The 15,132-nt window shown below is 52.7% G+C and overlaps 1 protein-coding gene across 3 annotated transcripts in view; it reads left to right on the top strand.

Moving 5' to 3' along the window:
• Txnrd2 (thioredoxin reductase 2) overlaps positions 1–13,093 on the top strand; it is an 80,440-nt gene extending 67,347 nt beyond the window's left edge. For all 3 annotated transcript variants that reach the window (XM_042666218.1, XM_042666217.1, XM_042666216.1), the window contains exons 13-18: positions 3,581–3,676; positions 4,539–4,631; positions 6,877–6,948; positions 7,188–7,285; positions 11,020–11,179; positions 12,861–13,093. In XM_042666218.1, the coding sequence (XP_042522152.1) occupies positions 3,581–3,676; positions 4,539–4,631; positions 6,877–6,948; positions 7,188–7,285; positions 11,020–11,143 (483 nt within the window). In that variant the 3' untranslated portion in view covers positions 11,144–11,179; positions 12,861–13,093. The remainder of the gene's footprint in view (positions 1–3,580; positions 3,677–4,538; positions 4,632–6,876; positions 6,949–7,187; positions 7,286–11,019; positions 11,180–12,860) is intronic.
• The last annotated feature ends 2,039 nt before the right edge of the window (positions 13,094–15,132 follow it).

The following is a 15,132-nucleotide window of genomic DNA, read 5'->3' as shown; positions in this document are numbered from 1 at the left end:
AGAGGTTCACTTTCTCCAACAGCTGCTGCCCTGGGAAAGAGACAGTTTTCTTTGCTCACAGAGGTACCAAGCACAGACAAAACCCCAGGGACTAGTGGGTACATTCTGAGAAGGAGGGAGTCATAACTGTCTCTTTCCAATGTTATTCCTTTTCCTGGAAGTTTGGTGTAAAATGGCCTTAAAAACCCTGTAAGTAGGGGCTGGGAAGGTGGCTCAGTGGTAGAGCGCTTGCCTTGCATGCATGAGGCCCTAGGTTCGATTCCTCAGTACCATATAAGCAAAAAGAAAAAAAAAGCCTGAAGTGGCACTGTGGCTCAAGTGGTAGAGCACTAGCCTTGAGCTGAAGAGCTGAGGGACAGCGCCCAGGCCCAGAGTTCAGGCACCACGATTGGACTCCCCCCCTCAAAAAAAAAAAAAACACCAAAACACTGTAAGTAGCTGGGTGCTGGTGGCTCATGCCTATGATCCTAGCTCAGGAGGCTGAGATCTGAGGATTACAGTACAAAGCTAGCCTGGGTAAGAAAGTCCATAAGACTCTTATCTCCAATTAGCCACCAGAAAACTGGAAGTGGAGCTGTGGCTCAAAGTGGTTGAATGCTAGTCTTGAGCAAAAAAGCTCAGGAACGGTGCCCAGACCTTGAGTTCAAGTCTCATAACCAGCCAACAACAACAACAATAAAAACACTGTAAGTATAATTATCTAAACCTTACCAGGGCTGTTGCTGGACATGCCTCAGAGCCGTCTTGTTCCCATTGAGAGAGAAGGGAAGGCTGGATTCAATCCAATCTGGCCTGGTCTTCCTTGCCTCAGTTCACCCTCTGCTCTGGAAGTAGCTTCCATTCCCCTACTGGCTAGGCTGACACATGGAAACATGGCCTCTGCTCCTAACCACCACTCTGGAATGGGGACTAACTGATTGATCTCTACTAATTGAAATCTCTACACCCTGTTGCTCAGTTTGGGAAGCATCCAGCCATCATCATTCTCCTTCACAGACTCTTAGCAAAAGACTCAAGGGGTCAGTACTGTGCCACCACATCCCCACAGCCTTGGGCAGTCAGCCTGCCCTATGTGTTTCTCATGTATCTTGAGGAAGGTAGCTCCTTCCTTGACCCTTGGTCAAACAAGCTAAGGGGGCTCCCTGCATCTCCAGGTCCCAACACCTCTGTGTGATGAGACCTGTCCACTGTGCCCATGTCTGTGTTTCTGTCTTGGAGCTTCAGGAACAAATAGTTTAGGCCACTCCAAAGCTGATGACTTAGAACAACAGAAATCCATTCTTTCACATCCAGCAGCAGAAGTCTGAAATCAGGCTGAGGGAAGGGCCTTACTTCCTCAGGACCCTCTGGGGAAGATGCTTGCAGTTTCCTTCTGCTTTGGCCCAGGTATCCCCTTGGTCCTAGCTGTAATCTCTCTAGTCCTTGTCTCTTCATCAGGGTTATACTGTACCCTTATCTATCTCTTATAGCCTAGCTCTCATCAGATTTAGGGTCCATCCTGATCCACTGTGACCTCATTATGTCTGCAAGAATCCTATTTCCAAATGAGATTGTGTGCTGAGTTCCAGGCAGACAGGAGTTTCAACCCACCCTAATGTGTTCATATAGATTAGGTCCTAGGTTTCACCTGCTGAATACTAGATATTTTTCTGGGGACTAGGGGACATGGCAGAAACAAACTTTACACTCGTCTACAGTTGCACCAGGTAGAGATCAAAGATGGCAAGTGTCAGGAGAAGCCTGGGGGGAATGATCTCTGGGGACCCAGCCAGTATCCCCCCCTCATCTAGAGCTGAGCAGGCTTGGTGATGGTAGCTGTGCCCTCAGGATGATGTACCTGCCACCCTGCCCTGGAGCTCACTTTGGAAAATGCCAAGGAGTCATTTAAAGAGGAGTGAGAGCCAGTGTTTGAATCCAGCAGTTGCTTGGGTGGGGCATCCTGGAGCTGTGCTTCTCCAGCATCTGTGGTTACTGATGCACAAGGACTGTCCCTCTTAGTGTGCTCTGTCAGGTTGCCAAAGCTCCTGCTGGACTGGGCTAAAGTTTGTGCTCCATGTGGAAATAGGCCAAGGAAGGGGGCTGTGCAAAGGTTGGAGCACATCAGTCATGCCAAGCATTAGGCCCTGGCACAGCCCCCATCCCCCCCTTGACTCCCCCTCTCCCCCAGGGCATTGCTGTCCCTGGTCCCCAAAGAACAAGAGCTAAGTAGAAGCCCTAGGCTCTAGGAAACAATGTGTGGGGTACTGAGGACCTTTGGTGTCCACATTGCCAATATGAGGTTCTTATGTGACAGTTTTGAACACCCCCCCTCCCACTGCACATCTATTTCCACCCTCACTCCCCCAGAGGAGCTCTATAAGGACAGCTGCGTGGGATGGGGCTTGCTGTCAGATGTCAGTCTGGCCCCACTCCTGCTGGGCCTTATTGAAGCCATCTAAATGATAACTTCACGGATCAGCTGTCCTAACACTTAGCTGGGTAGCACATTGCTTTGTCTCTGTCTGTGCTTGGTTTGGCCATGAGGAGCTGTCTACTGAATCTCAGGACCACTGCACCATAAGACAGCATAGGTATTCTTGCCAGAGGTGTGCCATATGTACCTCTGTGAACCACAAAAAGCCTGCTTTGCCCCCACTAGTTGATCCTTGGCCACACAAAGCGCAGTTCCCAGGCTCCAGGACCTGGGCCAGTGTGGTAGAGACCATAACATTTCAAATTGTGTTGCCAGAAGTATGTGGCACATACAGACAGTATTTCTTGAAAAGCAAAAAAACAATCTCCTCCCCCAATCCAAACAGTCTGAAAGGTCATTCTGAACAGTATAAAGAGATAATGCCCCAGTGGTCAGACCAGAGGCTGAGAAGAGCCCCAGGGGTGGAGTAGGAGGCTATTGTTTAATGAGATATTGTGTGCTGCCTGCGTGGATGTGGATGTTTCCGCAGTTAGTCAGGCCTGGTGGAATGCACACTGCTTTCCCTGGTTTATCTCCGCAGATCTCCATTCACTTCTGGAATGCCAAACAACATTTGCATTTCCTGCTGCAGAGGTGATTGGCAGCTGGTCCCAGGTTGACTGTGCAGGAACACCCAAAGGCAGGGCACACCCTGATACAGAGGAGGGGTATCTCCTTCAGAATGACACCGATTTAAGATTTGTCATGGGCTATGACGTGCATGTCAGGAGCACGCGGCACACTTGGGGCCCATTTTACCTGAATCCTAGTTAATGGTAACAGAAAGGATTGTTCTGAGCTTTCTGGTGTGCACAACCCTCTGAAGTCATCAGCATGGATAAGGGGTTCCGAGTAAAGCCCTGAATGAGTGAGGGTGACAGTGGTTGGACTGTTTCTTTCCAAGAGATGGGGATGGTAACCCCAGGCATTGCCCCAAAGCATGGTGGCAGGAAATCAATGAGAGCCAGTGCTCCACAGCAAAAGGCTGGCAGCCCCTGCCAAACAGTGTTCAGGGGGTGGGGGGGGGAGGGGTTCCAACAGGGAGCCACTCACTAGAATGACATGGGGGGAGACTGTGTAGACGCCCTTGGACATGATGCTGATGTAACTTTGAACTCTGTCCATCAGGGGCGGCCCGAGCTGACACCCACAGCCATCATGGCAGGGAAGCTCCTGGCCCAGCGGCTTTTTGGGCAATCTTCAGACCTGATGGATTACAGCAATGTGAGTTCTCTCTCTCTCTGTCTTTGTTTTGTTGATGTAATCTAGGTTGGCCCAGAGGTCTCTTATATAGCCCAGGCTCACCTGGAACAGCAGCCCTTCCCCCTCAGCCTCCTGAGTACTGGGATTATAGATGTTCTCCACCATAGATTCTTTAAAGAACTCAAGTCCAGATTGGAAGGGCTGCACTGGTTCTTCTTGGGGAAGGAAGTGTGCATCCGTGTATGCACACTGGGTATGAATGGGTTTTTATACACATGTGCACATGAGCTTGCCTATGTGTGCATGCAATTGGTTGTGTTTTGTTTATATCTGTGCATGAGACTGCCTGTGTGCATACAGTGGATTGAGAATGTGAGTGGTTTGTACACACATGTTCATGAGCCTGCTTGTGTGTGATACAGGATGAGTCTTGTATTCTTGTGTGTGCATATGCAGGCACCTGTATGTGTTTGCCTGAGTATATGGCCCAGGAACAAGGAGGAAACCCACCAATTGTGTTGATGGCCTACCAGCCACTAGGGCTAGAGCTCTGGCCTGAGATCCCTGCTAAATCACTGGGTCACACAGTGGGCACCTTTTTTTTTTTTTTTTTTTTTGACCAGTCCTAGGGCTTGAACTCTGTGCCTGGGAGCTGTTCCTAAGCTTTTTATGCTCAAGGCTGGTGCTCTAGCACTTTGAGCTACAGCTCCATGTCCAGCTTTTTGGTAGTTAATTGGAGGTAAGAGTCTCACAGATTTTCTTGCCTGGGTTGGCTTTCTGCTGCAATCCCCAGATCTTCTGAGTAGCTAAGATTACAGGTGTGAGTCACTGGCACCTTGTGGTGGGAACCTTTTCAATACCTGATTCAACATCTGCTTTCCAGGTTCCCACAACCGTCTTCACTCCGTTGGAGTATGGCTGTGTGGGGCTGTCGGAGGAGGAGGCTGTGGCTTGCCATGGACAGGAGAACATTGAGGTAGGTACTGCTATCACCTCTGACGATGTGTAGCCCTCACTCCCATGGTGGCTCCTCTCTGGGTGAGTGCCCTGTGTATGGAGGTGTTGTCATTCCTGCTTCCCAGGCCCCTGACTTGGTGGGCCCTAGGATAGGGTCTATAATGATGGCCAGGGTGCAATGGGAACAGAGGGGAGCTAGAATAGTGGAGGGAAGCTCCAGAATCAAAGCCTTCTGGTTTGGGGGACATAGCTCACATAGTAGAGTGTTTGCCTAGCAAACATAAGGCCCTGAGTTCAATCCATAATACTGGAAGAAAAGTGAGGGTTCTGACCGCTTTGGCATTACTCTTGAGCCCCTGCCCCTCAGCTGCTTGCTGCCCATATTGTGTGACTATGGAAAACCCCACAGCTCAGTATTCTCCAGCGCCATTACCAGTTACAATGCAGGCACACACAAGCACCTCCTGGAATCCCCAGCAGTTTCAGGGTCCAGTGTTAGCAACTCCAGCATCCAAAATGCTTGTCACACCAGGTCTGGGAACCACTGTGGCTCCCCTAACCTTGCAGGGCACAGCTCAGCCTGGAGTGTCCTTGTCCTCTTCTGCTTTCTTCTACTCTGCCCTCCTGCCCCAGCTGACCTGTGCCCTCCTCCCCACAACTCTGCTGTCTTGGGAGTCTTCTTGGGGCTCCCTCAGGAATGGCTCTCATTTACTTGATTCTCCTATCCTTCTAGGCCCCGATAGGAGGTTTTACCCCCCCTCAGGTATTTACCACTAGGAAAGAGACTTTCATCAGGCAAGGCTGCCTTTTTTTTTTTTTTTTTTTGTGAATTGTGGAGCTTGAACTCGGGGCCTGGGCTTTTTCTACTCAAAGCTAGAGCTCTACCACTTGAGCCACAGCTCCATTTCTGGCTTTTTTGGCATTTAATTAGAGATAAGAGTCTCGCAGACTTTCCAGTCTGGGCTGGCTTTGAACCGTGATCCTCAGATGAGTAAGCTAGGACTATAGGCATGAGTCACCAGTGCCCAGCTGCAAGGCTAGTTTTTGAGGTCTGCCCTAGCCTGTAGGCCATGGCTTCCAGAGTGGCTACTGAGCTTATCCGGATGGCCCGGAGTGTGCCCTGGTACCATGGCTCAAGCCATAGGCTCTGAGGCGCATCATTGTGGTGGGCCTTGGGTGTCCTGGTGGCCACTCTGCCTCTATAGTTCACAGGGAGTCTCAGGCCATGGCGTCTCTATAGTCAGCTGAGTTGTGTCCTCACACTGAGTCTGAAGGCTGAAAGTGCTCAGCCGGGGAAGTCGGAAGGCTCCAGTGAAGTTTCAGCCTCTTGCTGTAACAGCTTGCAGGCAGTGGGGGAAGCCTGACCCCATGTGCCCTGGATGGTGAGGTCTTTTCCATTTGGGACCATGTCACTGGGCTACAGGGCCTGCCCTTCCCTGGCACCCCAAGTCCCTCTGTCGCTGGGACAGGCCTGACAGGCTCACCTCCCCCAAGCACTTTATTTGCTATTTTTGTTTGATTCATCAGAAGTATACTGAGCCATATGTTCATGGCATTTTATAATGTTGTTTTATGTTTCACGATGTTGAATGGCCAAATGCCCATTGTTTGTTTTCTTTCCAGTTCTGTCTTGCTTAGAACAATATTCTCTGCAGCCCTATTAATTAATAATGGCTGTGCAGCACATGTGAGGCCCCCACTCATTTTTTACCCAGCCGCAGCCCCAAACGTGCTGTCGAGACCTTTTGTGGGTGCTGAAAGCGCTTGTCCAACAGCTCCAGTGTGGCCAGGGCCTGCTCTGCCCCCCACCTCCCTAAAATGAAGGCCAAGCCTGTGTCAGGCTCTCCAGGAGGAGGATAGATAGTCACCTATCAGTCCATTCTCACCCCAGGATGGACATCCACAGATATGCTGCGTGCAGCATGATATCTATGTCTGCCCCCACGTGCCTAAGCCATGGGCTCTGTGAAGCATCTTTGTGGGTGGCCTTTAAGCAGCCTGAGCCCATTCTGCTGCCGTAGTTACAGAGGGTCTCTCTGTAACCTATAAGGCTCCAGGCAAGGTCCACCTATGCCATTGTAGAGGGAGGTGCTCTCTGCAGCCAGCTGAGCTGTGTTCTCACTCCACGCCAATTGGGTGGCTCTAGATCTTTGAAAACCTCTCCCCTCCCTGTGCCCTTCCTATTGGAGCCATGGGATGCCTACAAGACTGGCTTTGCTGGTATGGCTGCCAGTGCCTAGAATGGGTATTTTGTCATCACCCAGGTTTACCATGCATTCTATAAACCACTGGAGTACACTGTGGCAGAACGAGATGCATCCCACTGCTACATAAAGGTCAGTGTCCATGGGGACCTGGGGCTGGGGTCCAGGGAGTGGGAGGGAAAGAGCCAGCAGTGGTTTGGGGGAATTCTGTGGAACTTTTCTCCCAAAGATCAGCACAAACATCTAAGGGCCACTCATGCCTCAAACCCAGGGCTGCAGAAATGAAGCATAGCTGGGTTTCCCCCATACCCCTACAACTCCCCCCACCTCGCCCCACCCCCTGCCATTGGCTGAGACATTGTGGCTTTCAGATGGTGTGCCTGCGGAAGCCCCCACAGCTGGTGCTGGGCCTGCACTTCCTTGGCCCCAACGCAGGCGAAGTTACTCAAGGATTCGCTCTGGGGATCAAGTAAGTCTGCAGGAATGTGGGCTGGTAAGCGATGCTCCGGGACAGCACAGTGGAAGGCCAGGGTTTCACGTTGCTGTCATGTGGCCTTACGTGTGTTCACAGCAGGAATTCTTCAGGCTCCCTCCAGACCTGGTAGGCTTGGTGGAGACAGGCAGCTTTCTCCAGAGCCATACAGCATGTCTGCTATGGTTCTGGGACTCTGCTTGGTCCTCGATGGTCAAGACAAGCAGGGCTGGGCCCTCACTAGGCCAAGTCTGAGGATGTTCTAAGCAAGGTCCAGGTCCAGAGTGTGCCAGGACAGAGTGTGCCAGGACAGAGTTAGCTGCCTGTCTTCTGGGGCATGGACTATGGACCGTTGTCTGGGTCTTGAACTAAGACTGAATGTTGGTGAGGGGTTTTTTTGTTTGTTTGTTTTTTGGTTTTTTTGGTCAGTCGTGGGTCTGGGCACTGTCCCTCAGCTCTTCAGCTCAAGGCAAGGGCTCTACCACTTGAGCCACAGTGCCACTTCTAGCTTTTTCTGCTTATGTGGTGCTGAGGAATTGAACCCAGGGCCTCATGCATGTGAGGCAAGCACTCTACCACTGATCCACCTTCCCAGCCCTCAGACAGGGTTTTGTGTTTTGTTTTGGATAGGAAAGGAGGGAGAAAGAGGGAAAGAGAGGGAAAGAGAGAGAGTATATGTGTGTGTGTGTGTGTGTGTGTGTGTGCGCACATGCACATCCTCACATGTACACACAATGCTGGGGATCAAACCCTGGGCCTGACAGGATCTAAGCACACTACTCTGTCACTGAGCTATAGCCTTAGCCTTTTAGCTGTGTTTTTGGAATGCCAAAGCCTGAAGAGATGGTTCACATCATGTATCCCTCTCCAAAAGGCAGCAAGGCCTAGGGACTTGGGGACAGAAGAGCCAGGAAGGGACCAGCTACCTGAAGATGAAGCAGAAGTGAGCAGACATAGAGAAAGGAAAAGAGGGGCTGGGAAGGTGGCTCAGTGGTAGAGCGCTTGCCTTGCATGCATGAGGCCCTGGGTTCGATTCCTCAGCACCACATAAGCAAAAAGAAAAAAAGCCAGAAGTGGAGCTGTAGCTCAAGTGGTAGAGCGCTAGCCTTGAGCTGAAGAGCTGAGGGACAGCGCCCAGGCCCAGAGTTCAGGCCCCACGACCGGACCCCCCCCAAAAAAAAAATCAGAGAAAGGAAAAGAGAAAGAGGATGTGTACACAGCTGGGGTCACATGTATATAGTGTGGCTAAGAGTTGTCCTTGGGGGTAAAGGTCCAGGATAGAAAAGAGCAGAAAGATGACTGGGGCACAGATATATTGAGGGGCTCTTTAGACAAAATGGAGGGTCTAGAACAGACTATGGAGCCCACCCTCCCCCATATGTGGCCTGGGTTCTTGGCTAAGACCACCCCTTTCACAGGGCAGTGACCCTCAGGTCCACCATGGCCCACCTAGCCTGCTCATACACACCAGGGTGATGGCTGGGTTGTGGGGATCAAGTTCTCCTGGGAGATGGGCCTCCGAAGATGACAGAGAGGGCTGGGTGCAGATGGGCTCATGTCCTTGGACCATGTGGTCCCTAAGCTGCAGCGTTGTCTGGTAGAGCTGCCATTTGGGAGTTCAGTCAAGAACCCAATTGGGCTGCAGTCTTCGTTGAGAGCACTGATGGGCAATGGGGTGGAGGTCATGGGTGCAAGGAGAATGGCTGTGGGTGACCTTTAACATCTGGCCCACGCAACCTTTTTTTTTTTTTTTTTTTGGTCAGTTGTGGGATTTGAACTCAGCCTGGGTGCTGTCCCTCAGCTCTTCAGCTCAAGGCAAGTGCTCTACCACTTGAGCCACAGCGCCACTTCTGGTTTTCTGGTGGTGAATTGGAGATAAGAGTCTCACAGGGGCCTGGGAAGGTGGCTCAGTGGTAGAGGGCTTGCCTTGCATGCATGAGGTCCCAGGTTCAATTCCTCAGCACCACATAAGCAGAAAAAACCGAAGTGGCACTGTGGCTCAAGTGGCAGAGTGCTAGCCTTAAGCTGAAGAGCTGAGGGATAGCCTGGCCAGGCCCCAGAGTTCAGGCCCCACAACAACAACAACAACAACAAAAAAAAGAAGATTCTCACAGACTTTCCTGCCGGGGCTGGCTTTGAACCATGATCCTCAGATCTCAGTCTCCTGAGTAGCTAGGATTACAGGCATGAGCTACTAGTGCCTGGCTCCCACTGAACCTTTGATCTAGGGGGTTTCTGGGGCTGGCAGGAGGCAGGAACAGCCCTGGCCCACATGACCTGTTGCCATCCATGTACTCTGCCATGCAAATGCTGCTACTCAGATCAATACTCAGTTTCTGGAATAATTTCTAGAAAGCCCCTTAAGTTGTGGTAGCCTCCTTTTATAATGTAACTGCAAAGGGCTGATTTCCTTAATATGCAAAGAGCTCTTACAACTCAATATCTGTAAACAACCAGAAAGAAAGAAATATAGACCATTGGCAGTTTACACAAAATAAAAATAAGAATCAGCTCGTGCCTGTAATACGCCTGTACTCCTAGCTACTCTAGAGGTTGCCATACCCACCCACAGCATCCCTGTCTCTAGACCTCGGGCCACTAGGCTAGAAAGCCTGAGTGGGGCCAGGTCTTAGAAGGCCACAAAGTGGGCTGAGGAATTCTCCTTTTAGGGCCAGCTATAGGGCCAAACTAGGTCCCCCTCCTGCCACTCCTTCATGTCCTTACTGTGCAGGCAGAATGTCAAGGCATGGCCACCCACAGAGCAACCATGTCTCTGTCTGGTGCTTGAGACAGGATGTGAGTCTAGGCAGGTGCGAATAGAAGTGGTAACAAATAGGCTCTTAGCTGGGCACAGTGGCTCAAGCCTATAATTCTAGCTTCATGGGAAGCAGAGACCAGGGGATTACAATTCCAAGCTAGCTTGGGCAAAAAGAAGTTTGAGAGATTCCATCTCAATCAATGGCTGGATGCAGTGGCCTGCATCCCCAGTGACTTAGGAAACCACAAATAGGAATCACAAGCCAGGCCAGCCCTGCATAAAGCAAGACCCTGCTGTTAAAATAACCAACACTGGCTGGTGGCTGTAAGCCAGGATCTCAGGAGGCTGAGATCTGAGGAACTAAGCCAGCCTGGAAAGACAAATCTGAAAGACTATGTCCACTTAACCAGCAAAAAGCTGGAAGTAGAGGTGTGGCTCCAGCCTTGAGTGGAAAAGCCAAGCAAGAGTTAAGTCATTGAGTTCAAACCCCACTACTGACACAAATAAGTGAATAAATAATGACATAAGACCAATACAAAAAGGGGCCAGAGACATGTCTCCAGTAGTAGAGCACTGACCTAACAAATGTGAGAGCCTAAGTTCAATCCCCAGAATGCCCTTTGCCCAAAAAAGAAGTATTCTCCCCCTCACCTGGGTGGGCAACTCCAGCCTCTCCTTGACACAGTGAGGCAGGCACCCAGCTGGGACTGTGGTAGGAGGAGAGAGGCAGGAGGCCAGAGAGGCTGGAGGGGTGGTGGGCCCAAGGCAGTTATCCTCTGGCCCTGTGGGTACTGGGCACTTGTTAGGAGGCAGATGGAAAGGTGTGGCATAAGTGCAGGTGTGTGGCTGCTGGCTGGAGCAGAAGGAAGGGAGGAAGGGAGACCCTGTGGCTTGCAAGGCCTCGCCAGGGGCAGAGTGTAACAGACTCAGCTTCCTGTACTGAGTCCTGGCCTCCTCCACCCTGCGTGCACAGGTGTGGAGCCTCCCGTGCGCAGGTGATGCGGACAGTGGGTATCCACCCCACCTGCGCTGAGGAAGTGGTCAAGCTGCACATCACCAAGCGCTCAGGCTTGGACCCCACTGTGACTGGCTGCTGAGGCTAAGCCACCATCCCTGCCAGGCGAGGACACACGGTGAGCTCCCCCCCCACCAGACACGCTCCTCTCACCCAATCCAGGTACGCAGGTTTCAAGGTGAGATGCGTGGCTAGGGATTGGGGAGCCATCACAATGGGCTTGGTGCCAGGTACAAGGTAAGACTTTACCTGCTGTGCCGCCTTTTGGTGAGATCTGCCACTTGTGCCTAGGCCATTGTAACCCAGAAGCAAAGCCAGGAGAGGAGGCCATCAAGAAACCCACCCTCTTGGGGCTGGGAAAGTGGCTCAGTGGTAGAGCGCTTGCCTTGCATGCCTGAGGCCCTGGGTTCGATTCCTCAGCACCACAGAAGAAAAAAGAAAAAAGCCGGAAGTGGCGCTGTGGCTCAAGTGGTAGAGTGCTAGCCTTGAGCTGAAGAGCTGAGGGACAGTGCCCAGGCCCAGAGTTCAGGCCCCATGACCGGACCCAAAAAAAAAGAAAGAAACCCACCCTCTGAGAGGTACAGCCATTGCTGTCCCCCCATATGCAGGAGAGGCCAGGGCTTACAGCATGGTGTCCCCTGGGCTTTCCTAGGTCACTGCTCCCTATGGGCTCCTGAGGAGCTGGTCTCCTCCACTCCCTCCTCCAGTGGGTACACCAGCAGGGGCTGGTTTCCATCTTGCCCAGAAGGTGGAGATGCTGCCTCATGCACAGCCAGCTGCCACCTACCATCTGCTTCTACTACAGCTCTGCAGATCTGGGCTGCTGGGGCAGCCAGAGAGTGCTCTCAAGGAAGAAGAGATTAGTGAGGGCCTTGCTCTCCTGCCAGAGGCCTGAATGTGGCCAGAGCCTTGTCACCTCTCACACCTGACACCATCCTCTGGATCTTTTGTCCACACCATCCAGGCTGCTCTGCTGGGGGACATTCCTCCATAGCTGTCAGCTCTTCTGGGGTTGGAGCTCTTTGGGTCACCTCTCTCCTCTGGGGCTAAGTAGAGACTATTGGAAGTGTGGGGTTTGAGGGTCTGAGCAGCAGATGGGGGTCCAGTGGCCTGCAGAACTAGGCCAGGAACCTCTGCCAGCACCTAGGTTTAGGTATTTTGGCATCAGCTCCACTGTGCCGTCCCCCCCCCGCCCCCGAGCCTTTGATACAGACACACAGAGGGCACCCTGAAATGTTGTTAGAGTGTTATCAGGAAAGTAGAAGCTTGGCTCAAGTGTGGAACATAAGCTACAAGGGGAAAAAGCCAAGCAAGAACTCCAATCCCTGAATTCAAGCCCTAATAGCAACACACACACACACACACACACGCATGCACGCACACACACACGCACACACACACATGCACACACACATGCACACACACATGCACGCACACACATGCACGCACACACACACATGCATGCACGCACACACACACGCACACGCATGCATGCACGCACACACACGCATGCACGCACACACACACGCACACACACACATGCACGCGCACACACACACGCATGCACACACATGCACGCACACACACGCACCTGTTATACCCCACAAGGCTATTTTGTTAAGAGGCCTCTTCAAATGTTTATCATTTCAAAATGATTCTGTAACACTGCAGCACTCCTGGGACACATCCACATGAGTGGGGCTTGTCTCTATCTCTTGAGGGTCCCTTGTGTGGTTGTGGGAGATGTGGGAAGGCAAACATAAGCTGTGGCCTGCACTCACCCCACCCTTCCCTGGCAGGACTGGAAGGCCTCGAAGATGGTCACGTGGGATGTGTGTCTGCTCAGATGGTCTGTGCCCTGCAGGGATGGCTTCAGTCTCACCTCTCTACCCCTGACCTCTCTTCTGCCTGGACCCTCCAGGTCTCCCAGCGCCAGATGATGATGGCCTGCGCAGAAACCCACTGTGTGGGCTGCCCATGTCTGAGCCTCTTGGCGTTTGGGGAGTGCAAATAAAGAGGGAGGTTTTCTAAAGCTTGTCCTGCTTATGGTGTCTGGTATACCTTCAAGATTGCCTGGGTGGGGCGGGCCTGGCTAGCCCACCAGCCTCCTTTGTCAAGGGGAAGGGAAGCCCACAATCAGATTACCCACACTGAGCCCAGGTTCCCAGCAGCGAGTCAGGGGGTGCAGACCCTGACTTGTGTGGCCCCAGGCACAGCACCATGCCTCGTCTACCATCATCCCCTTCCAGCAGCGGCCTGGCCACAGGCCTGAAGACCTTACTTGGGCAGGGGGGGGTGGGGAGGGTGTTCCTCCTAGGACCCCTCTGCCTGGGTCACCCCTGAGGTTTCCTTGTGCACCTTGAAGCAAGGAAGATGGCCTAGTTCCCAGCAGGCATTGGGAGTGGGACAGGTGGCTGGAGCACAGGAGTTGGCAGAGTTGTTTGAGGCTTTCTGTCCCCCACACGTCAGTCACCTCATTCCATTGTGGCCCTCCAAGTCAGCTTGTCGGTTAGGCTTTGACTAATCCTGTGCATTGAAGCTTGATGGGCTGAGAGAGCGCCTGTCAGTCACTGTGGGGAGAGACAGCCCTGACAGTGGCGGGCAGGGCCCAGCATTGTGCGGAGGCTTTAGCAGCAGCTAATCTCGTGTCTTCCTTAAGAAAACATCACTTAGTCTGCCGGCCCAGGAGCCCTGGATGGGACCCTGCTTGTCAGCAAACAAAGGAATGTGTTTGCACCTTAATGGGCCCAAGGAGCCTGGCTCACAGTGCGAAGCGTGTGCAGGAGCTCTCAGACAGCCAATTAAGACACCAAGTGCTCGGGTGGGCCAGGTCCTTCTGACAAGTGCAGAGCCAGATCAGCCGTGTCCCATTTAATGCATGGCTGGTGGTGCACCCTGGTGGTTGGGATCCTGCAGGGAGAGTTCACCTCTAGGCTGAAGCGTTTATCTGCCTTGGAGGCAAAGAGGTCAGCCAACACCTCCTGCTATAGAAGACCTTAGGAGGCCCAGCCAAGGAGGGAAGTGGTCCATGAATTCCCCAGCCCTGGGAGCAGCCCCTGGTACAGGCAGACAAGCAGCTAGAAACAGTCTGGGTGTTTGGGGATGGTGGAAATGATGCTGGATGCATGATGTCCTAGGACCCCCAAGCAGCTGTCTGGGGTGAGAGCCCTTTACCTCCCTACCTACCCAGGCAGCCAAGAGTACCCATCGCTGGCAGCCTGAGCACCTCCATGAATCCACGTCCTCATAGTCCTTCTGTGTGGTTCTCTTGAACACTCCCCCCAGAACAGCCTTGCACATCTGCCTTCATAGCCTGAGTCCCCCTCTAGCAGGAGCCAAAGCATTCACAGCATCCCAGATGGCTCCAGGTCCACTGGCCCCTCTGCACAGGTGATTATGTTCTCCTTGGAAATGGCAGGCAGGGATCTGGCACAGCCTCTAAGCATGGAGGGCTGTGGGGCAAAGTCTGACTCAAGGAGTCTAAGGATTGTCACTACTTGGGCCACCATTAAGGCTGGATGCAGAGCTGGAATGGTTTCAGGGGACTCTAAAGGGCCCCCACTACTCTGGCAGGGGATAGACCCAGAGCCCCACTCAGGTACCTGCGGAACCAGGGCAGATACATGAGGGGACAACTTCCCTGCTTTTCCCTCTGGGGCTCCAGGACCCTGTGCTAAAACCAGGGCCAGCGTCAGGAGCAGAAGCATGACAGGATGCGTCTGTCCTGGGTATCCCTTCTGCCCCGTAGGATGACTGTGTGGTCAGCCCCCTCCTCACTGGGGCCAATCCTACTCTCCCCCCCACCCCCCTCCTTCCAGAGAAGGTGAGGCGGAGCCTGAGTGCCACAGGCCAGATGCTCTCCACCTGGCCCGGGGCCTCCTCGCCGCCCTTGCATGTTTTTATGGTGCAATGAAAATATGATTTTAATTCCTCAGATTGTTCCATCTAACCTGCAATTACCCCCGGCGACGTCTCACACACTTCTGCTTGTGGCTCCAGATTGCGCAAGGATATGGGAAGGAGGGGGGCGGGGAGGAGTGCTGTGCTGGAGCCAAGGGATCCCTCCTCTGC

The sequence above is a fragment of the Dipodomys spectabilis genome, unplaced genomic scaffold, assembly GCF_019054845.1.
Source record: "Dipodomys spectabilis isolate Male_0828 unplaced genomic scaffold, ASM1905484v1 ptg000363l, whole genome shotgun sequence".
Lineage (NCBI taxonomy): Eukaryota > Metazoa > Chordata > Mammalia > Rodentia > Heteromyidae > Dipodomys > Dipodomys spectabilis.
This window is presented reverse-complemented; position numbering and strand designations above follow the sequence as displayed.